Source organism: Emydura macquarii, unplaced genomic scaffold, assembly GCF_026122565.2.
Source record: "Emydura macquarii macquarii isolate MOO-44397 ecotype Brisbane River unplaced genomic scaffold, CSIRO-AGI_Emac_v2 contig_1451, whole genome shotgun sequence".
NCBI lineage: Eukaryota > Metazoa > Chordata > Testudines > Chelidae > Emydura > Emydura macquarii.
This window is the reverse complement of record NW_027131588.1, coordinates 7,902,761-7,929,691: the sequence shown is the minus strand read 5'-3', so window position 1 is coordinate 7,929,691 and position 26,931 is coordinate 7,902,761. Positions and strand designations below refer to the sequence as shown.

At 38.4% G+C, this 26,931-nt stretch overlaps 1 protein-coding gene across 1 annotated transcript in view; it reads left to right on the top strand.

Moving 5' to 3' along the window:
* The window catches only part of SLC24A2 (solute carrier family 24 member 2), a 156,840-nt gene that overhangs the window by 109,826 nt on the left and 20,083 nt on the right, over positions 1–26,931 (top strand). The window contains exons 5-6 of the mRNA XM_067553145.1: positions 7,797–7,895; positions 11,498–11,604. Of these exons, the coding sequence (XP_067409246.1) occupies positions 7,797–7,895; positions 11,498–11,604 (206 nt within the window). The remainder of the gene's footprint in view (positions 1–7,796; positions 7,896–11,497; positions 11,605–26,931) is intronic.

Sequence of the window (26,931 nt, the reverse complement as noted above, 5' to 3'; positions counted from 1 at the left end):
AGTTAGTAATCCATCTTGAGTGGAGCCTAACAAATTATTAATAGGTTGTCATAACTTCTGGACAGTTAGTTAAGGATATGGGTTTCTGGAAAAAGTTATTTCTTTGCTGGAAGAGAAATGAGTGGACAAAGAACTAGCATATTCCAATACTTTTTATTCACATTATGTATATAATTCTGGTCTCCTTGAATAAAGATGAAGAAGAATAGACACTGTGCCTCGTGGGACGTGTCTCAATGTGTTTTAATGAACATCTCAAAGGGTTTGTCCACGTTGGGGTTTGTCTGAAACATGTTTGCTGCTCATGGTCAGCCCAGGCCTAGATACAATTACCAGCTAATACATTTTTCAACATGGCTCACCCTGTCTATGCTAGGTGCAAAGTCATGTTCAAATGTCTCTTAGTTAGAATGTGTTGATTAGTGTGTGTTTTAGTCAACGCTGATTTATTTTCTCGGCCTAGACAATCCCAAACACAGTAAACTCCTTAGTCCTAGAGATGCCAGCTCATGCAGATGTCCAGTTAAAGTGAACATGCAGATGCAGTTACCTTGAATGGGATTGTCTTGCTAACAACGATTTACATTATAACCTATTTTGCTTGAAAGGAGCTTTTTCTTCATATAAATTGGTGGCTTATTTGTTAAAATACACCACCCAGTTTTCTTCAGTGGGTCATTAACTCAGCCCACTGAGCTATGGCCTTTACATTTAAGCCTTTTGCAGAAAATCTCATCTCAGATATTTTGTTTCAATAAAGTTATTTACTTCATTTCTTGTTATGGCCTGAGGGTTGAAGAGGTTGGTGGTGGGGGTGGAGATTATCCTAAAATATTTATTAAATATACCATTTAAAAATGCTACAGTGAAGTAAATAATATGCTGTGAATAAAGAAGGTAACTGCTACATATTACCATATGTATGCTGCATGTAGTGCTATTGTTATTAAAAGAATCTAGAAAAAAGGTCACCTTAGAAAGCATCATTTATGCAGTGGCATAATGCAGTTTCCATTCCAAAGCTAAAGGTAATACGGATAGATCACCTGAGACCATACTATATATTTTCTTCCAATAAAAAAAGTAAGGAGGAAATAAGTTCTTTTTGTTTGTTTGTTTTCTTTGTAGTTACATTCATACTGATGAGACTCTGATACTCTTTAGCTTCCCAAAGAGATCTGACATCATCATTTCTGCATAACTTACCCACCTCAAAAAAAAAAAAAAAAGCAGGAGACAATGTTCTAGAAACTGAGTTGAGATCAAAGTATGCTGTGTTAGAGCTTTCCATTTGGATTTTTCAAAAAATATAATCCGCTGTATTTTACATCAAATTTCCTTTTGTCATCCTTTCCTTTTCTTTTGGCTGAGCTTTATATATCTGTTAGTGCATTAAATAAATCACAGCAGCATGTGGATTATCACATTGCAAGGTTCGTGTTGTAACACACTCCCTTTTACAGCTTTAGCAGTAAAGTTGGGATCCTGGGAGATTTCTTGGGAGTATTCTATTGGCACCCAAACCCTGATAGAGGCTGTGCACTTTCTGCTCTTGCTGAAGTCAGGGGAGGGTGAGAGAGATTAGCACCTCAAAGGATTAGCAACAGAGAGAGGCCAAATCCATTCATTTTAAATTCCAAAGCTGTCAGAAAGGTACATGGTCCTCACTTTGTAAGTAGCTTTTTGTGCATAAGACTCTTTTTTCTAGGCATTAACTCTTTTTTTTCTTTGGAATTACAAAATATGATTTCTGGTTTCCCACTTTTGGTCTTTTGTGTTCACTTCCCCAGCTCACTTTTAGCTCCTTGCAGAAACATTTTTTCACTATATACAATAAGTATCCATTTCAGATTTTGTAGAACAATTCAAACACTGTCCCAGATTTAGGCTACCAATTTTGAGGCCAGTATGACTTTTTGATAAACTTTAGAGGTGTGCTACAATTGGGTTTACAAAAAAAACTCAATTGTAATTGAAACTATTGGATTGGATTCAATTAATGTAAAGATTCCAGCATCCCTTGATCATGATTATAATACTCAAAAATATTTAGTGACGGTGGAGGCTTTCTAATAAGACATAGGATATAAATTAACAAATTAGTGAAAACAATCCTCAGTAGCAAACACTACACTTGTTACCTTTGAGAGTCAATGGAAGTTTAGTGATATCTGCAGTGAACCTTTTGAAGGGTGTTGTAGAAGACATGTTTTATAAGTTCTTTGAACCAAGGTTCAGAGGCTAGATTGGCAAATAGCGTACTGAGTACAAAACTGAGCAATATATTTTCCCTCTAATTGTCCAGTAGCAGGTGTCTGAAGTGTATTCCAAGCTTTTTATGATTCCAGGATGATTGTGACCCACTACCATGAAAGAACAGTAAAGTTTGTAGGACTGTTTGTCTCTGTGGAGAATGCTGCACTACATGACCGAACAAATCTTTGTGCAGTGACAATCACCTCAAAACTTGTGCATATCTTGAAGAGAAGAGGTACCATAAGTTTTCAGACATGGAGGTTTGTGATTAGCAATCTCCAATACAAACATTTGCTGTAAGTCTGAACGTTCTGAGTGAAACCTCGGCTCTATTAAAGTCAGTGGGAACTTTACCATTGATTTTAATGTGGAAAGGATTTCATCCTCTTTGCCTGAGGAGTAAGAAGATCAAAGGTTCAAGAGAAGCACAGGAGTAAAAGAAAGAGATCAAAGCGGAGCTCGGAGACTTTTGTCAATAATTACATTCTGGCATAAGGCATAAGCACAAATGGACTGAGTTAAGATTGCATAGGCAACTTGAACATTGTCATTTCCTTATTTCTGAGTCTTTATCTGCAGCTTTAGCACTGCATATATGCAGCTTTTTGCATTTTATCAGCAGTTAATGGAGAACATGGAAGTTGAAAGGTAAATAAATGGTACATGTATTAATATTTCCTTAAAAGATTTAGAATTCATCAAAACAGTCATTCTAAAGCCAATATATTAATTTTATAGCATCTTAATGCAAACTCAGTATGGCCTGTCTCACTAATGGTTCTCTAAACCCAGTTACTCTGTACTCAGTCCTAGGCTTGTCCTGTTCACAGACAGAAATTAGCATCAGTATGCCTGTTTTGTTTTTTCTCTTTTTACAATAATTTTATCTAGTAAGTCTTGACTGGATCTGCAGTTCTGTATGGACCTTTGATCAAAACGAATTGCTTCACATGTTTCGCTAGGCCGGCCATCCTTTTGATTGACCCCAGCACCTCACTGAGTCAGTTCACTTGCCCTCCAACAACAAGTTTACTCAAAATGCCCCCCTCACCAGCAGCGCTTGCACAGACTGAAGTGGGGCATTGTGGGGCACTGACAGCTGGAGTGTAGGGCACTGACAGCCCGTAGGGGCTCACAGCTGGAGACTCCCCCCCCACCCTGGGTCTGACAGCTTGTGTTGTGAGCTGCACAGGGCTCAGTTTCACAGCAGGGAGCCTACCAGCGGTGAAATTGACATTCTTGTCAGTTTCACGGCTGCTCTCATTTCACAATTTGGCTCCAGATCTGGCTGTAAGCCCCAAGGCTGGGGCGGCTTCAGCTGTCAGCCCCTGAGAGATGTGGGGTATGCACACTCTCCATTGACTCCGTGGAGGACTGGGCTGTGTATAATGTGTCATTATCTTGCTGACTTTCTGAAATCACTGGGAGCTTTTCACTCATAAGGAATGAAGAGTTGGGCCCTTCGTTTGATGAGCTAGTGACTCTTCACCTCTTAAGAGTTGTTATTGGTCTACACTAAAAAGGAATGGGGGAAAATATTTATTCTGTCCCTTTTTGTTCTTCAGAGTGAATTCTAATTACGGTAGTAAGGCACCAAGCATTCACTGCCAGTTGTACATATTTTTAGAAAGAATGCAGGGACCCCTAGTAGGGGAATTGTATTTTTTCAGTCACTCTTACATTCTCTCTCTCTCTCACACACACACTCTCTCTCTCTCTCTCTCTCTCTCTCTCTCTCTCCTACACATTTCAGCCCTTCATACATTTTCTATTTAAAGAAGAAAAGTGTACATCATCAACACTACACAGAACTACGTCTGGCAGGGAGGTACCATGGGAAAACCACTGTTTGTGTCCCCCTAAGATTGGAACTGAATAGGATTGTTTAGTACCCAAAGTGATATAAATCATGAGGTACCCCTCAGTGGCTAGGTATTATTTATTTGTACTGGTATAGCACCCAGAGACTCCAGGCCCATTGCAGGTGCTGTGCAAACTACAAGACCATCCCTACCTCAAAAAGTTTATGATCTACTGTCCTTGGTCAAGGGTAGAACTCTGAATGATGTCATCTGCAGTTATTTGTGTAGATTCAGGCTTGTGTATATTACATATTTATTACATATTTATTTGTATTTATTCATATTTATAAAAAAACAAGTTCAATTTAGAGCACTGGATAATTATCTCCCTCCTTCCTCCTTTCTTTTCTCTCTCTTCCCGTCCTATTCAACACCCCATGGAAAAAAGTCTAAGAAAGCAGACGAGCCCTGCTGCTTTTCTTGTAGGTCATCAGATCTGGACTATATCAAACCAAAGGGTGGGAAGCGATTTCTAGGGTACCTGTTCCTCCCAGGGGTCTGTGAACTCAAGTATTCTGGCTAATCTCAGCTGTCAGAATATTTCATGAGGGAAGAGGCAATGTCTCTGATAGTTAGACCCGCAACACCCACTTTTTTGTAGGGCAAAACCCACGCCTTAAACTTCCCCCAGAAATCATTTGGTGGCCGGTGCAAATCATGGAGCATAGGTGTAATACAAGCCCCATTTAGAGTGCACTGCACTAATCCAGACGTGGGGCGACAAAGGCATGAGTTAACTGACAAAATCCGGGTCTGAAATGAAAAGTAGTAAGCGTTTTGCCAAGTGCAAATGGTTAGAAACACTCAGTCAGGATTCCTTTTGGGGCTCTATCTCAAAGGTGCAAAGGTGCATCATGCACTCCTCCTGTGCCAAGCAAACTCCCCAGACTGGTGTTTGGGGGAGCATTGCCCCGATCTTCCTCCTACGCCTCCTCGGCGCACAGGTGCTCACTGGGTAGTGTCTCTGCTGTGTATTTGGTGGCTGGCCACTCCACAAAGGGAGCAGAAGTTTCCTTGCTCAGTCTTGCCACCCTTGTGCACCAATGCAGGGCCAGTCACATTGTGGCCCAAGGCTGGGAGAGAAAGAGGCAGAGTAATATAAGGGTCATTACTCGGATAAAAGTAAGAAAGATAACATTTGCTTTTAATGTTAAGAATCACTTCCTTGACAGTGACCTCTGGCTGTAGAATAATCTCGCAAAGGAAGTAATGGGCTCTTCATCTCTTTGGACGTTTAAAAGTAGGCTAGAAAATGTATTGTAGAGAAAAACCCAGCCCTGGGAGAAAGATAGGCCTGGTCTACAGGAGAAAGTTGCCTTGTTTTAATTTAAATCAGTTTTTAAACTGTGATATAGTCAAACTAGTGCAAAAGAGTGGGCATTTTTATTTCAGTTTGAGAGGCTTCATTTGGTTTGGCTTAAACCCATTCCTAATTGATTGAAACGAAACCACACAAAGCCATTCTTACACTGAAATAAGAACCTCTACACAGGTGTTTGCACTGGTTTAACTACATTGGTTTAAAATCACACTTTAAATTAAGCCATTTCAGCCTTCTCATGTAGATAAGCTCATGGACTAGATGACCAAAATTTTTTCCAACACCAATGTTTATGATTCTTGCAGAAGGAGCTATCATAAAATGTCATGAACATCAGAAGGGATGCTGGATCTTAGAACACAAGTAGGAATCCCAGCGAAGAACAAATGTTCCACACAAAATACAAGCTGAGGCTTTTAAAAACATCTGTTTCTTTTCATTTCCCCATGCTCCCAAGAATGTAGTAATACACTTGGGATATTGTGGGCCAGATCTTGAAAAATGCTTATGCACCCATCTTGAACACTACGACCCCTAATTCCTGTGTGCGAACTACCATGTATGTGTGAGTGCAAGCATGTACTCCTCCACAACTTGTGTACACACCATGTTTTTTGCTTGTCAGTCACACACAAAATTGTGTACCCACTTAAGATGTCTCCAGTGTTGTAAATGGAAATACCCAACTTTTTCAGCATTACATATAAAATAATTGGTGAGACTGTTCTCTCCTTTTTTTCTTTTCCTTTCCTCCTTCAGTTCATCTCACACCCCAGGCTCTTCCCTTTCTCTCTCCTTTTTCTTTATTCAAATTTATTTTTCTTTTTCCCCTATGTCTTTGAAATATGTTCTCTGGCATTGACCCTACACAATGAAAAGGTGAGCTGCCCTCTTACTTTTCACTGCTGCTCTGTTCTGCAGCCTCTTTCTGTTTCATCTTGTGCACTATACAGCAAAGAATTTCAAAATCCCCACATCCTTTTTTTAGCAACTGAAGAAGAAACTGCCTATGATGTTCCCTACTGTTCTTCTTGCTGAGCACATGTTATTTTACAGTGTGATGTTTCTGGGATAACACATGCAGCTGAAAGGGCAGAGCTCATGGCTTTTCAAAAGGGTTTTTTTATTATTATTATTATTTTAGCACTCCAGGTGGATTGAAGTTGACCATTTCATTCCACTCCCCCTAAATGTTAGTTGCTGGGCTCTTGGTGCATTAGTATGTAGTTTATTCCATTATGATCTCCAGCTTTCTAAACATTCCCAATTTTTTTAGGGGAAAAGCAGAGGCGGTATTTTATTTTATTTTATTTTATTTTGGACCTATGATTCATTTTTCCATTGCATTAAAACACCACAGTCTGACTTTATTATAATTATGACTTACATTTGGAAACAGTGACATTGTTATCTAAATCAAAGTTTGTTTATGCACGGATTGTCCTTACTTTCTGTAGTTAATTGCCAGAATGTATCCTTTGGCTGGTATTGGGTGATTATAATAAAATACATTTTTATCCTAAAGTATGCAATCTTTGCACCAGATTTCAGTAGGAGTTTGGGGTGAGCAAGAAATGTAGGTTAGGATCTTCGTGTTATATGGCTGTTTTGAATTAGACCTGCATTCTACCTAATCAGTAATATTTACAATGAAGGAGAAAGAGGACAGATGAGAGAAATCATGAACACATATATTAGGATAAAAACGTACAAGAAACATAAACTATTATACCACAGGGCAAAACCCAACCATAACAAGACATCTAGAAAGCTACTATGCAAGTTTTGAGAGAAGAATGTAGCACTAAGTGGCAGGAGTTGGGAATAAAATTAGCCCATGGGAAGCTTATTTAGCAATTGTTCATTATGGGGATTCTTACACGTTTTTCAGAAGTATCTGGTACTGGCCACTATTAGGGACAAAGTACTGGACTAGATGGACCACAAAAATTCTGTAAATAAAAAAGATAAGTTCTGGTCTAGTATGACAATTCCTATGCTCCTGTATCAGACCAGAACTTATCTTTTTTATTTACAGCATTTCTATTTTTTTGCTATTCATCTTATATGCTAGCACTTATGTTATTCAAACTTGACTGATTGCGTCACCAGAAAAATAATGGGATTTTGTTTCGTTCTCTATGAGTTTTAAGGCACAAACAAACTTCTTTTAAATTCTTAACTCTGTAAGAAACAAAAATATGCATATGCATGAATGTCAAACAATGTTTAATAATGCGCTAACTATCTATTTGAGATGGATGGAAATTAATTCTTGGTTTTGATTTATAGAGCAAAAGCTGGAATGTAGCATCTCAGACTGGCTGCACTTGAACAATGACAATGTTTTCTTTTAGGAAAGTTCAAAGAGAAGGCTTCAATTCTTCATAAGATTGCCAAAAAGAAGTGCCAGGTAGAAGACAGTGAAAGAAGGAATGGGGCTATTAATCATGCTGGTAAGTATAGGAGTACAGAATTATTTCTTATTGGTTGGGGTATATATGCTATGTTTTATTTTACTTACCCAAGAAAATAAATAAACCTACATTTTTTCAGATTTGTGTACCTGAAGTTGGATATCTCTCAATCCATATCTGGATTCCCAAATAGGAATCTGTAAGAGACGCTTAGCACCTGCAATTCCAAACGGGTTGGACTGATAAAACTGAACTAAAAAATTGGCTCATAGTTTGCCAATTCTGATCCAGGCTACACAAGTGTAAATGCAGAATAACTCCTGTGACATTACAAGATTTACTCTGGATTTTTTGGTCATTTCTGATAGGCCATTAGAGTCAGTCATTTGAGCCAAACTGCATATAATACTTAGGGCTTAATTTTCCTCTGGTCCATGTATTCTAGTCTGACTTCCTAAAGAATTGTGCAGGAAACCCCCATCAACTTGAATGGGAGTTCTGTGAATGAAGTGAAAGCAGACTAAGACAACCAAGAGTCATTGTGTAAGGTTGGAGAAAAGAATGTAGCACTAATTTTGGAAATGCACTGAAGTAAGATTGATAGAAATATGGAGACAAATTCTATCCTCTGTTATATCCGTGGAACCCCATTGACTTCACTGAGATTTGACAGGTGTAAGTGAGGGCCAAATTTTGACCACGATGCTGTATTTCTTTATAGCATTACCAGGGCAATTTGACTCTGGTATTGAGATCTCTCTGCAAATGGAGAATAATTGTTGAGATCTGCCAGATGTGCAATTTGGACACTTACATACATTTTTCATATACCTGAAATAAATGTGCATTTTATGTAGGTCATGTATCTCAATACTTGCCAGGAGATGAGAAGAGAATATTGAATTTGAGATCTACCATGTGGATCTAAGAGCAAAAATGTTGCTCTTATGAGGTATTATGACTGTTGCTGTGAGCAATTTGGTCTGTCAGAAACAAATCCTGCCTATCTTGCATTGGCACACAAACTTTGATAGCAAAAACAACGAGAGTTCTGTAGCACTTTAAAGACTAACATCACTGGTGCTAACCACATCAATCACACCATAAGGGGCTCATTCACCTGCACATCCACTAATGTTATATATGCCATCATGTGCCAGCAATGCCCCTCTGCCATATACATTGACCAGACTAGACTATCACTATGCAAAAGGATAAATGGACACAAATCAGACATAAAAAATAATAACATCCATAAACCAGTCGGAGAACACTTCAATCTCCCAGGGCACTCTGTTGCTGACCTGAAAGTTGCTGTACTTCTCCAAAAAAACTTCAGAAACAGACTTGAAAGAGAAACTGCTGAGTTAGAAATGATCTGCAAATTTGACACATTCAAACGGGCTAATTTGCTCTGATCACCCATTCTCACCTCCTACTCAATGGTTGTCATTATGCCTCAAGTACCTGGCTTTTATCCACCTACCCCATTGTTATCTATGCCCTTGGATGTGCATATGTTGCCCTCTATAGATGTTTCCTATTTGCTGTATCATTTCTACCAACTGCACCTGAGGAAGTGAGCTGAAGCTCACGAAAGCTTATGCCTGATGAAATTAAATGTGTTAGTCTTTAAAGTGCTACAGAACTCTCGTTGTTTTTGCTGTATACGGACTAACACGGCCACCCCTCTGGAACTCTTCTACATGGAAGGCTTTGATAGGCTGTTGTGCAATGAGGGGTTCATAGACTGTAGCCTGCTGCAGACCACTGCTCCAAGGCAACTCTCTTATTGGGAATAGATTGGGACTGGGCCATGGAGGAGCAGGTTTGTGATCAGTAGCTTTGCACATTCTGCTGATCCACTGGCCAAAATGTTTGTGGACCAGTTTTATAGTGGACTACTGTTACCTGGAGTCTGCAATAGCAGCTGCCGATTTGCTGCACAGCTGCTCCATATACTGACTATGAATTGGAAAGAATCCATCTTTCCCAGCCCCATATGTGCCCCCTACGCAAACCCCATTTACTCTGTTTTTTTTCACAAGGAATGTTCAGCTCAAAACTTACACATTGTTAAAACAACAACAACTTAAGGTACCTTCTCATTTCTTTTAGCCAGTGCTTTACCACTGAATGTTCACTGCAATGGAAAAAAGAAAAAACTATCAAATGTGTCTGGTAAAAACTGAATCAGATTTATCAGTATGAACTTGCCATGACCTTGCCCTGTATCTAGATGCACTTTGCCCACAGAGTTGAGCAATTGGATGGAATACTCTGTTAATATAGCATAATGCTGAAGAAAAAAACTCACAGGCAGTTAAATAATCATAGATGTACTGCACTCTGCATTGCAGCTGGGATCTCAGACTTTAATTCAGGAAGAATCTGAGTGTAGCAGTAATGCAGCCACACAGCTGTATTTACTTCTTTGTACAGCGACATCAGATAAAATATGTCTCATTGTGTCAGCTGTTATTTGATGCTCTTCCTCGTGACTTCTGATTGTTTGAAGTTTCTGGCCATTACTATCTTTATCTAATAATAACAGCTGAAATTTTGACATGCCAACTGTTTAGAAGACTCCCAGGATGGTCACGAGGAAAGGAATTGCATTACATAAATATAAGGTCAGATCCTGTAGTCCCTACTCTCTCCCATTTACCTCACCAAGATTTTAGCATGAAGGACTGCAAGATCAGACCTTTATTTTGTAAATGTATTGAATGTCCTGGGAATTGTTTTGTATCTTTATTTTTTCCATTTTTAGTGCAAATAAAAAGTATATGACTATCAGAAGATAAAAGTGAACAATTCAGATAGGAATTGCCACTCCAGAAACAATCTTTAGAAATTGAACCCTGCTCTCCATATTTTTAAAAGTTACTTCTTTTTTTAACCTTTGAGCAAAACTCCAAAAGCCCACTGATTTAGCCCTCATGTCATCACAGTTGCTGACCATCCCAAGGTTTAACTTTGAAGCTATTGGTGGTCTAATCAAATTTTATCATCCATCATTAGCTATCATTCACATAGACAAATATAGTTCAAAAACCATGTGACGGTCATAAAATCTGAGACTTCCATGACAGCTATGACAGAACTCCAGCTTTCTTAACTATAGATGGAAAAAGTTTATCTGTCACTCTATTTGCCAGTGCAGTATCCTATATTATTACTTCCTGATAGAATGGTTTAGAGTCAGTTTTAACTCAGTAGTGTTAGATTTCCCACAGGCTTAGTAAGAGTTTTGCATGAGTAAAGAGCCCTGAAGTTGCAGTTAAGAAAGTAAATATTAAAAATAACTTTTCTAAAACTCAACTATTATTTGCAATCCTTATTCAGGCAAAGCTCTCAATGGTCAAAATTTGGCTCTAAATTACATCTATGCAAGTTCATTGCTTCCATGGGTTTGCACAAGTAGTAACTGAGGCCAGAATTTCTCTCTTTATATATATATACATAAATATATATATATATACATATATAAAGAGAGAGAGAGAGAGAGAGAGAAGTAATGGTTCACTGTTAGCATTTGATAATTCAAATAGACTGAAATATGAGAGCAGTGCCACTAACAGATTTGTTATCTGTTTCTTTGTTCTGTTTTTTTTTTCCATTTATGAATGATATTACAGAAAAAATTGAACTCCCAAATGCTGCAAAAGTGGAAGTTGAAGTAACGCCACCAAATGATGGTTCAGGACCAGTGCAAAATGGAAACATTGCCCATGGAATTGAAGAGGTTACTTTCTTTCTTTCTTGTGATAAACATATTCCTGTCTGGTTTTACTATTCTGGAAAGCTAGTGAGTTGGCTTTTAACCACATAGAATCTTGCTCTTACGTATTCTTATACCTGAATCTATAGCTCAAAGCACTATGAGGAGAGAAAACCTTGTAAAAAGCAATTCTTGGCACTGAAATTCATTGGTTCACTTTAAGTTTAAACTATACAGCCAAATCCTTAGCATTTTCCTTAGACAAGTTCTAGCAACAGTTGCTCCACATTGACAGACTGCAGGAAAATGCTATCCCTGGTTGTTGTTACCTTGTTATGTTTTTTGTTATAAATTATCCATTAGATCTCTACTCTTCAGCATTACTCTGCTACTGGTTCCCACCCTAACCAGTTCAGCCTCATTCTAGCCATTATTTTGCACATTTCTATAAAGTAGTCACACTGAAACTTAAATTCCTTAAATATGAAAGTGTTTTCCATTCTCTTACAAATATGAAAAGTCTTATTTTTACAACAATATTAATGAAATTTTGAACATGGGACCATTTTGAGTGATAGTGGCCCATTTTCAAGCAAAAATTATCTCTGTGGTGCTAACACGCCACAGTTCTCAATTCCAGTATGAAAGTCGTGATTTCTGAGGAATAGCAAAATATCAGGGATACAAAATATCCTTAATAAATGCCAAACATTTTTATGAACAATTTGACAAAAAATGTTTTAACCACTTTAGCACAGCGCAAGAGTTTATTTTAGAGAAATGTACATACATACATGCTTAACTTCATGCATTTTGTAGTCCCATTAAAGTCAGTGAAAATTCAGCATGTGGATAAAAGTTTACAGAACTGGGGCCATAGTTAGGCCTCTTAAGGTGAAGAATGACATTCTTCTCGAAAGTTTATTTCAGGGCTTGGAAACAACTGATATGTGCCTATCCACCATTCCAGCACCTCTCTGAAGATATTATTGTATTCCCCAGAATCTCAGCTTTTACTTTAAAAATAAAACAGTCTCTAGTTGTGGTAGTGAAGAAAACCGGAAAAATGTGAATTGAGTTGCAGAGATGAGCAGAGAGAGTGGAACACTAGCTGTGAGAGGTGTGAACTGCCTTATTAATCTTGGGGAGGCGTGAACTCAGATGCCCACTGAGGACAATTCAAATGTCACCATTGTTAACTATTTTATCCCTCATGTAAAAAAGGAGAGGCGGAATCACAGACCTAGGCATTTTAATGTGAGTGATGTCTCAATTTGATGCCACAAATGGGTGATGTTTGATGGATATAAAGACAATTGTTTTTTCCCCAATCGTGGCACCTCAGAGAGTCTATTGGCATATACAAGCTCTGCCACTGAGTGGGAACGAAGCTCAAAGAGCTGCACAGTCATATTTTAAACACCTGTGCAGTCTATTGTGAGTGGCATCTCATTTTGACAGCTCAAATGGGTGGAGTTTATTATGTGGGTGCCTCTTAGAACAATACCACTATCTTTTATTTCCACTCTGATCTCTGGTTAATATTTATAGACCAAAAACAAAGGTATATTTGTTTGTTGTTGTTGTCCATTGGGGACTTGATCCAGCTATCATTGAAGTCAAATGCAATTTTTTCAGTGGGAGCTAGAATAGGCCCGAGGTGAGACACTTAAAAAAGAAAGAAAGAAAGAAATGCCCTCCCTCTCAAAAAGCAAGTTTTTGAAAAGCAAAATTATATTATTGTGTGCAATACTCTACATAGTTTTTTCTTACCAGGAACAGAAAATATAGTCAAAGTGCATTTACAAGAGGGAAGTAAATTTGTCATATATTTGTCTACAAGCCTGAAAATAACATAAAATGCACAGTAAGTTACTGGAGGTGATTTCTGCTAACCGGAGAGGTTTCTGTTTATTTTGCACAGCAAGTGGTGAAGAGATCACAAGACAGCTGTACCCCATAGGTGTTTTATAGGACACGAGACATGGCCAAACATCTTTAATCCTCTCTGTTAATGGAGTTATCTGACCTCTGGAGATAGGAATGAAATAATGGGATCACACGACCACCTAAAGAGACAATGAAAAATGTGTTGTCTTATTATCCTTGGTTCATTAGGCTCTGAATTGTGGAAGTTGAATGTTGTATCAAAAGAAGAGAATGCTGGCAATTTTCATGGTAAATTACAATGTCTGTAAACTGTGCCACCCAGATTGATGGTCCCTCTACAAAATCATCAGCCAAAGAACACATTCCCCTTAAGCAAAATAGTTGGTAAAGTAATGCTCGTTTTATAAGGATTCTCAACAAATTACACATTAATTCATGGAGAACATTCAGCTTGCATAAGGTAACTAAGATCACTATTGTCTTAACTTGAAATGCTACAGCATACAGAATGCTTCCACGGACCTAGCACTGTCTACATGGGGGTTAGGTTAGCTTAGCTATGTCATTCAGGTGTGTGAATTTTTCACACTCCTGAGCTACATGACTATGGCAATATAAGTTCCTAGTGTAGATCAGCACTATTCAGGATACATTTGGGACATGTTCTGAGAGTCTGAGTTCATCGTTGAACCAAAATAAATGTTGTCTGGTTTTAACGTTAAGCAAAAAATGTGTATAACAAAAGAAAAAAAAATCCAGCCAGTGATATGAATAATTCCATTCCTGTAGGCTGATATAATCATTGGCGCTGCGTTAGTTTTATTATCTTACAATAACTTTGGCACTGAATAGCCTATTGTGGTATTCATGAATAATAATTTTGTGAAGCACATGAATGTTCTAAAGGATCCTCTTAGTAAGGAAATTGATCCTGCCTATAGCTAACTCCTGAGACATTATTCAGGAAAAACATGACGGAAGAGCAATTGTAGCTCATAGAAATGTTCACATGTTGTCATTTTGCATTGTAATGAAGTGGATTTCTAAGCCTGTTCAAAAATGGTTCAAGCAGCCTTATCATCCAAGAAAGAACATTTTGATGGTTTCATTTCAAATAACTGCAGGATAAGCAGATAAAATTATTGCAAGGTTACAAGACTGAGCAAAGCTTGGTTTGTTTTTGATTTGTTTTATTTTTGTTTTGTTTTACAATACACTTAAAACTTTCAGTGCCACAATGTTTGGAGTTTTCATGTCAGATTCAGCAGGCATTACTATATACTCAAAGTGTTCTATATTGCAGTAGAGGTTGGATGCATTATTTATCCCAGACAAGAGTAGAGAAGCTTACAACCTAAAGAATGCATGAGTAATTCTGCAGCTTTTGCTCCATCAGTCTGGAAGAAACGTTTTAAGGGTGCACTGGCAGAGAGCAACTAGACAATGACCAACCTCAGTTATTTCCACCTTTGTCACCACTCAGCTGGACTACAGCTGGAAATTGAAGATAGATAAATTAAGACTGAAAATAAGGTGTAAAATTTTAATAGTAAAAGTCATTAACCATTGGAACAATTTAGCAAGAGTTGTGATGGATTCTCCATCACTGACAATTTTATCTCAAGACTGGATGTTTTTCTAGAAGATATGTGCTTAATAGAAGGTCAGACTAGATGATTACAATGGTCCCTTCTTGCCGTGGAATTTATGAATCTATAAATACTAACAGTTACGCTTTGAGGCAGTCTTTCCTGGCACCAATTCCACTGTCTCTCTATTTTCTTCTTTTCCTGTGATTGCCCCATGATTGCTTATACTGTAGCTGCTTCCACCTGAAACGGTCACTGCTTAACTATCCAGATATATATATATGTATAAATTCCATGTCAGCTGGAATTTTAAAAAATTGTTCTATTTTAATCATAACATTAAAATACTTCTCTAAGGTCCAGACAAACACCAATTCCCCTTTTTTGGCCATTGGCCCTTGTTAAAGCTACCCCTTCTTGTCTTTGGCGCCAACCCTGTTGGAATATTTGTCCTAGCTGGGCCTGACTGTGGCAGTACCCTAAAGCTAAAGGGTAGGAAGAAAGAAGAAGTCTTCCTGAAGTGCCCAGTTAATGCTGGAAAAGTAGAGTAGACCAGACAGAAAAGAGAGAGAGAAGCAGTGAGTAGAATGGAAGGAAAACTCAGTGAAGAGGAGGCGATGATGAAGAGGCAATGCAGAAAAAAAGATATGAAAATTAAAAAAAAAAAAAAAAGGCAGAGCGAAGGGCAGGGAGAAAGTTAAGGTGCAATTTTAGGTAAAAGGTGCAATTACCCCTCAGAAAGGACCTGATACTATTCCCCTTGATAAGAACATGGCCGAACTGGGTCAGACCAATGGTCCATCTAGCCCAGTATTCTGTCTTCTGACAGCGGCCAGTGCTGGATGCTTCAGAGGGAATGAACAGAACAGAGCAACTATCGAATGATCCGTCCCATGTCATCCAGTCCCAGCATCTGGCAGTCAGAGTTTAAGGACACCCAGAGCATGCAGGTGTGTCTCTGACCACAATGGCTAATAACCATTGATGGACCTTGCTTCCAGAAATTTATCAAATTATTTTTTTTAAAATCCATTTATAATTCTGGCCTTCAAAACATCCCATGGCAAGGAGTTCCACGGGTTGATTGTGCATTGTGCGAAGTACGTCTTTATGTTTGTTTTAAACCCGCTGCCTGTTAATTTCATTGGGTGACTCCTGGTTCTTATCTATGTGAAAGGGTAAATAACACTTATTCACTTCCTCCACGGCATTTGTGGTTTTCTAGATCTTCATCATATCTCCCTTTACTTGTTTCTTTTTTAATATGAACAATCCCAGTCTTTTTAATCTCTCTTCATATGGAAGCTGTTCCATACCCCAATCATTTTTGTTGTTCTTCTCTGTCCCTTTTACAATGCTAATATATCTTAGCTGGAGTGACCAGAACTGCACGTAGTATTCAAGGTGTAGGCAAACCATGGATTTATGCGGCGGCTTTATGATATTTTCTGTCTTATCTATCCCTTTCCTAATGGTTCCTAACATTTTTTTTACTGCTGCTGCACAATGAACAGAGATACTTTCGGAGAACTATCCACAATAATTCCAAGATCTCTTTTTAGAGTGGTAACAGCTCATTGAGACCCCATCAGTTTGTATGCGTAGTTGGGATTATGTTTTCCAATGTGCATGACTTTGCATTTAGCAATAATGAATTTCATCTGCCATTTCGTTGCACAGACATCCAGTTTTGAGAGATCCCTTCATAATCCTTTGCAGTCTGATATGGAATTAACTATCTTGGGCAATTTTGTATCTTCTGCAAACTTTGACACTTCACTGTTTACCCCTTTTTCTAGATCATTTATGAATATGTTGAACAGCACTGGTCCCAATTCAGATCACTGATAGACACCGCTATTTTACCCCTCTCCTTTCTGAAAACTGACCATTTATTCCTGCCCTTTGTTTCCTGTCATTTAACCAGTTACTGATCCAGGAGAGGCCTCGTCCCTCTTAGCCCATGATGGCTTAGTTTGCTTAAGAGCCGTTGGTGAGAGACCTTGTCAAAGGCTATCTGAAAGTCCAAGTACACTATATCCACTGCATCACCCTTGGCCACATGTTTTTTGACCCTCCTCAAAGAATTCTAATAGATTGGTCAGGCATGATTTCCCTTTACAAAAGCCATGTTTACTCTTCCCCAACAAATCGTGTTCATCTATGTGTCTAAGTCTGTTCTTTACTAAAGTTTCAACCAATTTGCCTGGTACTGACGTTATGTTTACCGGCCTTTAATAACCAGGATTGTCACTGAAGCCATTTTAAAAAATCAGTGATACATTAGCTATTTGCCTGTCACCTGGCAAAGAAACTGAGGGTGTCAGAGGCACTCTCCAGCTTCAAGGGTTAAGCCCCACATTTGCCTTCAGGGGAAAGCAGCTGTCTGGAAGACTAATGGCTGGGGGACAAGTGTGCTCCAGATGTAATTTTACAGCTGGAAGCTGGATCATGAAACATCATAACATGTTTGCATTCTGAACTAGCAAAATGTGTAAGGGAACTTAATTATCTTCCGTCTTATGCCTACCATATCATATGTCTGTTATTCAGTTCCCATGTCAAGAACACAGAGGGTTATATTTCCGGCAATTTTTGCCTTCATTGGTCCAAATTGTGGTAGCTCAATCTAAACGTAGATCAGAAACATCATAATATTATGAAGTTCTGTATTTGATGCACATTTGTCTGAAGTGAAATGCATCCACAGTCTAAATACTGGAATTATAGTTTTCCGGCCCCAGACGTGTGTATAGATAAACTCTTTCTTCGTATTTACAAAGGCTGTCTTTTTTTTTATATATATTAATTAAAACAGTGAGCAAAGGCCTCTCAGGAAAGAAGAGAAGAGGGACTTCTTAGGGTGGTCTGGGTTTAAAGCTGGAAGAGCAGGAAAATATTTTTATATTGTTTTTATTTTATAACATTTTGAAATTATACTTTATTTTAAAAATGAAACTAAGTCTGACCCCCCTCAGTTTGTTCTTCCTTCTTTCCCTTTCCTTCTCTCTAGTTTGTCTTTCTTTTTTTTTCTTTTGTCTGGGTACGTTTTTTTCCTAAGTCTAATTTCTTCTCCCTTCCCTCTTGTTTCTTTGTGTTGTAATGGCTGGCTGAAATTCAGTCCTATGCAGAATGCAAGCACAAGGCTTATGAACACTTGTAGAAGGCTTTGTGCAGGCCCTGTGCACCTGGATGAATTTCACCCTACCTCATTCCTTCTTTCTCTCTCATCGTCCTCATTAATCTTTCCTTCTTCCCCTTCCTCAGTGTCTTGCCCCTTCCTTTCTTCCCAGGCCCATCTTTGAACCCCAACCTCCTGACCCCAGTTTTCTCCAGCAGAGGATCTAAATTTTGCTGGGCCTCTTGCCAGCCCACCGCTCCAATCCCTGGAATAAGCTCAGATCTCTGCTCTGCTGCTGCTTGCACAAGTCTTGAGAGGCCATCCGTGTAGCCCATTCCACCAATCCAAGCCAGTTATATTAATCTGGAAGCCGATCCAAGTCCCACAAAGTCAAAGGAATGACTCCTATTGACTTTAGTGAGTGTTGGTTCAGAACTCTTTGGATACTCTGGGATAATTTTTTTCCAGTCTAATCTGTAAAACGTTCTTTTTTTTTTGTCCTGGCCAATCTATGCTTTCTTCCCCCTTGCAGTGTATTCCATTTTACTTTGGATTTTCTCCTCCTTATTGTATTTTTCCTTTTAACCTTTACGGGTTTCCATGAAGGAGAAAGTTCTATAATAGAATATGATATATTTATATCTTAGTACTGAGCATCTCTGACAAAATCATTAAATAGTTTATAGGTTGCCATACACAGAAATGATCCTTCTGAAAGTTCTCCCTCCCCGCCTCCTTTAACAAGTACTTGATTAAGCTGCTTCAGCTGTAATCATTCTAACCTGTGGCTTTCCTAAAAATAACATCCAATTTCAAGTTAACACCTTCTCCTCCCGCCTCGCCCACACACACACACACACACACACACACCCTTGCACCAGTTTCCATGGAAACCTAATTGGAAAACATATATGCCAACCATCTCAATGATAACTTTTCATGAAAGGAAAAGGCACCTTGAATGCAATGAGAACATACCACTAAGCCTTCACTGTTTTCAGTGTGATTACTAAACAAGATGGAATAAACGATAGCAGTATTGTGTGATCAAAGATGATAAAAAGGTATATAAGCAATGGACCATTGAAAAGATGATAAAAAATTATATAAGCAAGATGGAATAAACGATTCTGCTTGCAATACTTGAGCAATCCTCTGTCATCAGCAGTGGAGCTCTCCCTCATCCTCTGCCATCAGCAGTGGAACCCGACAAATGTGGCTTTAGCTTTCTTCACCAAAGAGCAGAACATGGTTAGTGCATTTCAAGGCAAAGTCTGAGGCATTTATTCCCTTCCCAGGCATGTATGACCCTTTTCATCAAATTAGTGTGATTTGAATCTAAGTATAGGCATGTTCTCAATCACTGGATGTGTTTCCTTGAAATATTTTAAATGCTTCAGTTTGGGAAAGAAAGGGGAAGAGATGACAAAACCTTTGTTGAAAGGTAATAATACATCCCAAAGTGCCTGATATTCTTTTGATTAGTAAGAATACATTTTCGACTCCCTAAAAATCTTCTCTTTTGGTATTTCATTGAGCCTGAAATAATTGCACAAATCTCTCTTGTCAACTTAACTTTTGTTTGATTTAGAGATAGCTGCAATGCCATAAAAAAGAGATGGATCATTGTATTCCCAAAGTTATTTATCTGTTCTACGTTTTTTCTTGTGTGTAACCTTTTTCACTTGTTTGGAAATAGGACAGTGGAAAAGAGGCTACTCATCAGCTGCATTGCCAGATCACTATGACTGTTATTTCCATTTGCAGGCCTGCTGAGCATAGTTTGTAATACTGCACTATGTACGTGTCTCTTTCCATACCCACCATTCAATGCTGCTGTTGTAACTTTGAGGGAAATAAATGGGTACAAATTCAGGATTTACTAATTTCCCAGGACTCCAGCAGTAGTCTCAGAAGGTATACAGATTGCAATAATGGCATCTGGGTTAAATATCATCTACATACTTACTCCTTATCAACATAAAATCCAGCCAAAGTAATCTAGCCTCCTATTGGTGGTTTCACAGTACATGGAGGATTTACATACACCCTTCTCATTAATGTGAGTTACCTATGTAAATGGAATGTATACTAAGAGCATAGAAGAAATAGGTGCAGGGCAGCATAACTTGAATTTTTGCCACACAATTCCAGTAGGAAAGGCTGCTCTTCTGTCTCTCTCAGATGGCCCTTCCCATTTTACAGATGGGGAATTGGGAGAGAAAGGTTAAGTAACTTGCCCAAGGTCATCCAGAAAGTCTCTGGTGAAGCAGACTTGAGACCCAGGCTAGCACCCTAACTATCCCGCCTCTCTGTCTTGGCGAGGTCATAAAATAGTCTGAGATTTGCTTTGTTGAAGAACAAAAATAGATCTTACCATTGAACACTCTGATATAAATTTGAGGCAGGCAACATTGAGATGTCATCCTATTTTTATCTTATTTCCCTCATTAAGAAAGGTCATGTTGATCGGTGGCATCCACTGTTCAGAAACAAATACTGCAAGAGTCTTTTGCAACACTAAAAGCAGAAAATGGATAGTAACACTCTTACACATCATGCAATATCTATCCTTCAGCGTGATCAAACTGAATCATAAATGGTCCCTGTCTGCCTGTTTACCATTTTCACTTGAAACCGAATGCTAAGTCTGTGCTGATTATCTGTATCAGGAGTCAGTATACAGGAGATAAGCACAAATAGAAGAATATATCGTTCGTGTCTAATTTGGGGCAATGTAATGAGCCTCAAAACTTAATATTTTAACTCATTTGAGATATCTGTTATATGATGTAATCACTTTATTGTACGCAGTTAATAAGTATTTACCCACTTGGAAACACTGATAGATTTTGGGGTGAGTTATTGTATTTCTTTTTAAAATTTATTTACATCCAGAACAAAATGCAGTTTTCAGATGCTGTCCTGGATGAACAACAGTTTTTACTCAGTAATATATTTTGAGCATAAGCATCTAAACAGACGATTATTTTCTGCTGTTTGCTAAAAGCAGTGAATACACTATGATTTTGGCAGATGGGAATCAGTATAATCTGTTGGTTATAAACAAAAGAGTTACTGATGAAATGTCACCATCTGTCGGCATTGTTGAAACGATGTGAGTCATACAGTCGCTACCTTTCTCTGTAAATTTTCTCGGTTTAAAGAGAAGTGGTCTGATTATGAGAAAACTAAAGAGAGATGCCTTTTAAAGCGTTACAGAGAAGTGTCTAATGGACCCTCTCAGGTGAAGAAGTTATTGAAGTAGGAAGAGAGTGTCATTTTCATTCATTGTAATGTGATACATGCAAGAGCTGACGTGTAGAAAAATTAGACTGTGGCTTCATAGGGAGAGATTATCTCAAAAGAGAGTGTTGACAGTAAATTTGTTATGGATATTAAAATATGAGACACATTCCAAAACTATTTCCTCAACCTTCATTTCTGTAAAATAGACATTTGAATTTTTTTTCAGTTGCAAAAATACCCTACTGACTCACAATGTAACATGTAAAGGGGATATCTTTCTAGAGAAGTTCTTAGTAAGCTATTATTTATTTACTTGTATGTATTGCGCCTAGAGGCTCAATCAGGGATCTGGGCCTCATCATATTAGGCATTGTTCGTGCACGCACAAAAAAAAGACGGTCCCTGCTCCAAAAAGCTTACAGTCTAAGTATAAGATGAGAGAAAACAGATGAACACAACAGCCAGGCAGAGGGGGCTGGGGCATAGCAAAAGGGAATAGTGAGATGATTAAGATTAGTATAGCAAGTAAATCACACAAATTACCTTTTTGTTCAATAGCTTTGGTACAGTTTACCGTATTATGAACAACACATTTCTTAATAACAAAAAAATGTAATACCTGTCACAGTATAACCAGTTTAATGGGGAAGATTATAAAGAATATAAGAAAACTTATTCTCTTCACTGACAGTTTACAGAGGCAGTCAGTTTGAAAGGACTAGTTTTGAAAGGACTAGTTTTTTTGTAGAAGTATGGCAACTTTCAAGTCAGCTACGGAGTGTCCTGGGAGATTGAAGTGCTCTCCTACTGGTTTATGGATGTTACCATTTTTTATGTCTGATTTGTGTCCATTTATTCTTTTGCGTAGTGACAGTCTGGTTTGGCCAATGTACATGGCAGAGGGGCATTGCTGGCACATGGTGGCATATATTACATTAGTAGGTGTACAGGTGACTGAGCTCCTGATGGTGTGGCTGATGTAGTTAGGACCTGTGATCAGCAATGCCATACATCATACAATGCCAAAGTTGCCATACTTCAACAAAAAAAACTTCAAAAACAGACTTCAGTGAGGAACTGCAGAGCTGGAACTCATATGCAAATTTGACACAATCAGACTGGGTCTGAATAAGGATTTGGAATGGTTATCTCATTACAAGAAGTAATTGTCACTGTTCACACATTCTCACTTTCTAATCAAAGGTTGTGAATAGGCCTCATCTACCCTAACTGAATTGACTTTGTTAGCATTTGCCCTCCCCATTGTTATGTTTCTTACCCTTGCATGTATATATATATCCCCTATCTGTGGTTTCCACTCCATGCATCTGACAAAGTGGGTTGCAGCCCACGAAAGCTTACGCCCACAGAAATTTGTTAGTCTTTAAGGTGCTACAAGACTCTCACTGTTTTTGCTGTATACAGACTAACATGGCTACCCCTCTGGAACTAGAACACTAAAGAATTAGTTCTAGTATAGTTATATTTTCCTTGGCATATTCTGATCCACATTTTTAAATGAGGCCTCTAAAATGCACTTGCAAAATCTGTGGGCACATTGATCTGCTTACACAAATGTATATGTGTATGGACAGATGGACATTTACAAACATATAGTCTGATTTTCAACCTAACCTTAACCTGACCTCTTTGTGACTGTGGTTATTAGGCTTAGTTTAGGAATCAAGATAACATAGCTATCTAAGTACCTTACAGCACCCACAAATGTATTTTTTGGCATTCATTCTTGGCAGTGCCCTTAATGCTAGATTGATATCTGCTTACATTTTTCTCAACCGAATCTCATTGGAGACTGAATCTTTATGTCCTACTTGCATTGGGATTTTTGTTGTCATTTCATGAGGGAAACATACCTAGCATTGTTTAGACTGGTACATTGACTTCTGATCATACAGGCAGCCATGGATAATAAAAATAAAGTTTCATCATTAATTATTAAAAACCAGGTATTTTAGTAAGGATGCTGACATCCATTTACAGTGAAAATACTCCCACAAAAATGTATCCTGCAGATGAGTTTAATTCATAAATATTTCAAGTATCTCTAACTGGTCTAGCTTGAGTTATTTCATGTCATGGATGAGTTGACACTGAGTGTAATACTTATGCTGTCTCAGAGTTGTGGTGATTTTTTTCCCTTTCTCCACTCCAACCTCTTGTGGGTAGCTCAGTATTGCTTTGAAATCCCCATTAGTCAGATTTTCAAAGATGTTGAATGTCTTCAGCCTCTGTTGATTTCACTGTGAGGTGTTGGAGCTAATTAGCTCTGAAAATCAAGCCCTGATTCTGCATCCTTTATTCATGTAAGTTAGAAATGGAGGACTGGGCTCTAAAGAACAAATTGTGCCCACCATAATATATGCACAGCTTCCATTGTTGCCACTGGATGTGTATATGACTAAGGGCAGAATTCAGCCCTATTACAGTAATAATTACCTGTGTTGTGTACAACTTCCTTCTGCTAAATATTTTCACCAGAATAAGAGACCTGCAACCAATTATAGTGAATTCTTCACTTTTTATTTCCTGCACTATCTCCAAAATCTCTGCTTAGATCCCAGAAGCACATGCAGAATTACAGAAGCTACCACCTGTTCATACTTCCATAGCCATTCACACAGTCATGTGGTTGCCTTGTGGCTCTTTGTCCTTTTTTTAATTGATGTGAGCTTTAAATTGTTTGCCACATAATTTTGCAGACTTGGGTCTAGAACCTGGTGAAGAGAAACTGGAGAATAAAATTATACTAGTTTCCCAGCATGCGCAAACTGTGAAAATTTCTGTTTTGAATTGAAGAGACTTTGATTTAGCTCAGATAATTTGCACTTTGTGTCACCAGCTCCAAATTTGTCACTATAATTAGCCTCTTTTCCATCTATCTGTAAAATTATGTAGTGAGCTTTTGAAGTTTCATAGTGTACAATTTTTTTTCTGCCCCTGCAAGAAAACAGTGGGCCTGATTCTGAGCTCATTGATTCTTGGGTACATAGAGATAATTCCACGAAAGCCAGTGGAGTTGGTCCTGGTTTACATAGAAGAAAGATCAGAATCAGGCATATGATCAGAATGCACAGTACTGCATGCGTGAATTGTGCATTTAACATCTGCATGTTCTACAAATATGTGTCCCCAGGTAAATAGAAGTACAGCGTTACCATAATTAAAGAGGATTGTTAATCACAGCTAAATCTCTAAATATGATAATTCAGGAAACACTTACTTAGTCATTCATTGCTGTTTTTGAAACTAGTCTTTATGGAGGTTTATTCCTGCTGTGTCTGCTGCTTGAAATATACCCAGGCCACTCAGAAAGAGTTACCTAGGCAACCTTTCAATTGCTTATTTTGTGCTCATATTTTACCTCAATAATCGTCATTTCAAAGCTAGGTATCTAGACTTATCTGATTCCCCCACCTCTAATAGCTTCTGCCAGAATCTGGAGACAGAGCGAATAGGTTTGGTTTGAAGGAAGTAGTCTTAGAAACCCTTGCACCTGCACAGGTTTGCTAAAGAGGTCAAATTGCTGTAGATTATGGTAATGAAGTGCTGAGCATCTGCCTGCTTTGGCAGTGTGCTGACAGATAAAGAGACACGCCAATCTCTTAAACTGTTCAGATGCTTAAAATTCTGCAGAGAGAGTGTGACACATTGTGCCCATATCTGTGTTTGTAAAACCTTGTCATGTTAAATACCTGTGACTCTTTAGTTCACTGTCATTTTATAATCACTCAGATTAGTCGGAAATTTCTAGAAGTATAGGGACTAACAAAATATGGTCTTCTCTTAACATGTGCATATAATTGGTAAGGCAGCTGCATCTATGAACACATCAAGAGGGGACTTTGGATATTAGGAAAAACTTTTTCACGAGGACCATGGTGAAGCATTGGAATGGGTTACCTAGGGAGGGGGTGGAGTCTATATCCTTAGAGGTTTTTAAGGCCCAGCTTGACAAAGCCCTGGCTGGGATGATTTAGTTGAGGATGGTCCTGCTTTGAGCAGGAGGTTGGACTAGATGACCTGCTGATGGCCCTTCTAACCCTTATCTTCTATGATATGGGCTTGATTCACTTGTATCTACCTATGTAAATCTGGCAAAACTCTATTGAAGTCAATAGAGTCATACAGATATAAAACTGGGGAAAATGAGATCAGAATCAGGCTTTGTGTCCCTAAGTATTGACTGGAACATTTTAAATTATCACTTTATAGAGACAACAATCTTTAGCTACTTGTAGAGTAAGCAAATGGGTGATTTTTTGGTCTTTCCAAACATTTGGATAATTATGAATGGATTTTGAAACAAAACTATTAATAAATCCAAAAAATTACATAGCTGTGCAATAAACTAACCAAATCTTACAACACCGTTAAAGATATTAACTAAGCACTGTTAATGCAGGATCTTTACTCATAGAAACTTGGGGATAATGTTCCACAGAACTGGATAAACTTATTGGAAGAATAGTATGTAATTTTCAGAAAGGTCTGAGATCTCAATTCTAATCTCTTTTTAAAATAAGGAAATAACTTTAAAAAGTAGACACATCTCTGTATGCTCGGAGGAAAAAGCCAACTTACACCATATATTGGTTTTTGGGCCTTGTCTTACTGAACTCAATGGGAGACTTTCCAGTGAATTCGGGAAGGGGGGGGAGGGGGGTTGGATCAGAGTTGGGTTGGTTTTGTGGGTCAGAACTATTCAGGCTGAATTTTGTGTTGGCTTACACAGTGATGTAAATTGAAACTGGTGTAACCCCACTGACATCACTTCTTTGAGTTACACCAAGGATGAATATGGCCACTGGACAAATAGGCAAGAAAAAAGATGCAAGTGTCAAAGTAATCTAAATCATGCCCATTAGGGGCATTCTATGGTAGTCCAAGAGGGTCTGGTGTCACCTGCATGCTGAGGAATGGAAGGAGGGCACAGAAATAGGAAACCTGATGTGGCCAGCCATGAAGATCCCATGTCACAGGAGAAGTCCCTGAAAAGCAATTGACAGTAGGATGTAAAAACAAACAAAAACCACTTACGTGTAGAGAGACTAAAATACTGGAGGGAAGATCCATCATGAGAAAGTTTTTTCCTAAAGTTTTGCTGTTTAATAGTTAAAAAATGGATGTGCTACTAGAAGGTGAGAAGGCAAAACATTATGGATGGTCTTGAATCAGGCCTGAGTTACTCTGGCTTTGGACAATATAACCCAGGTTGCAGGAAACTGTGGTGGAACTCTGTTTGGATGTGTATCAGAGTCACAAGGTGAATACAACCCCCACTTTGCCAGGACACCTGAAGCTGATGAGTGCAATCCCAAAGAATGGCTAGCATTAGCAATGGAGGAGCCACCCATTCATTGCATCCCTAGGCACACTTTGCCAGCACGATTCATTCACAGCTTCAGCTGCAGTTTAGTGCTCCATCACCTTGGCTGAGATCACTTAGGGAGTGGCAGAGTAAATATAACCTCCTCTTCTTTA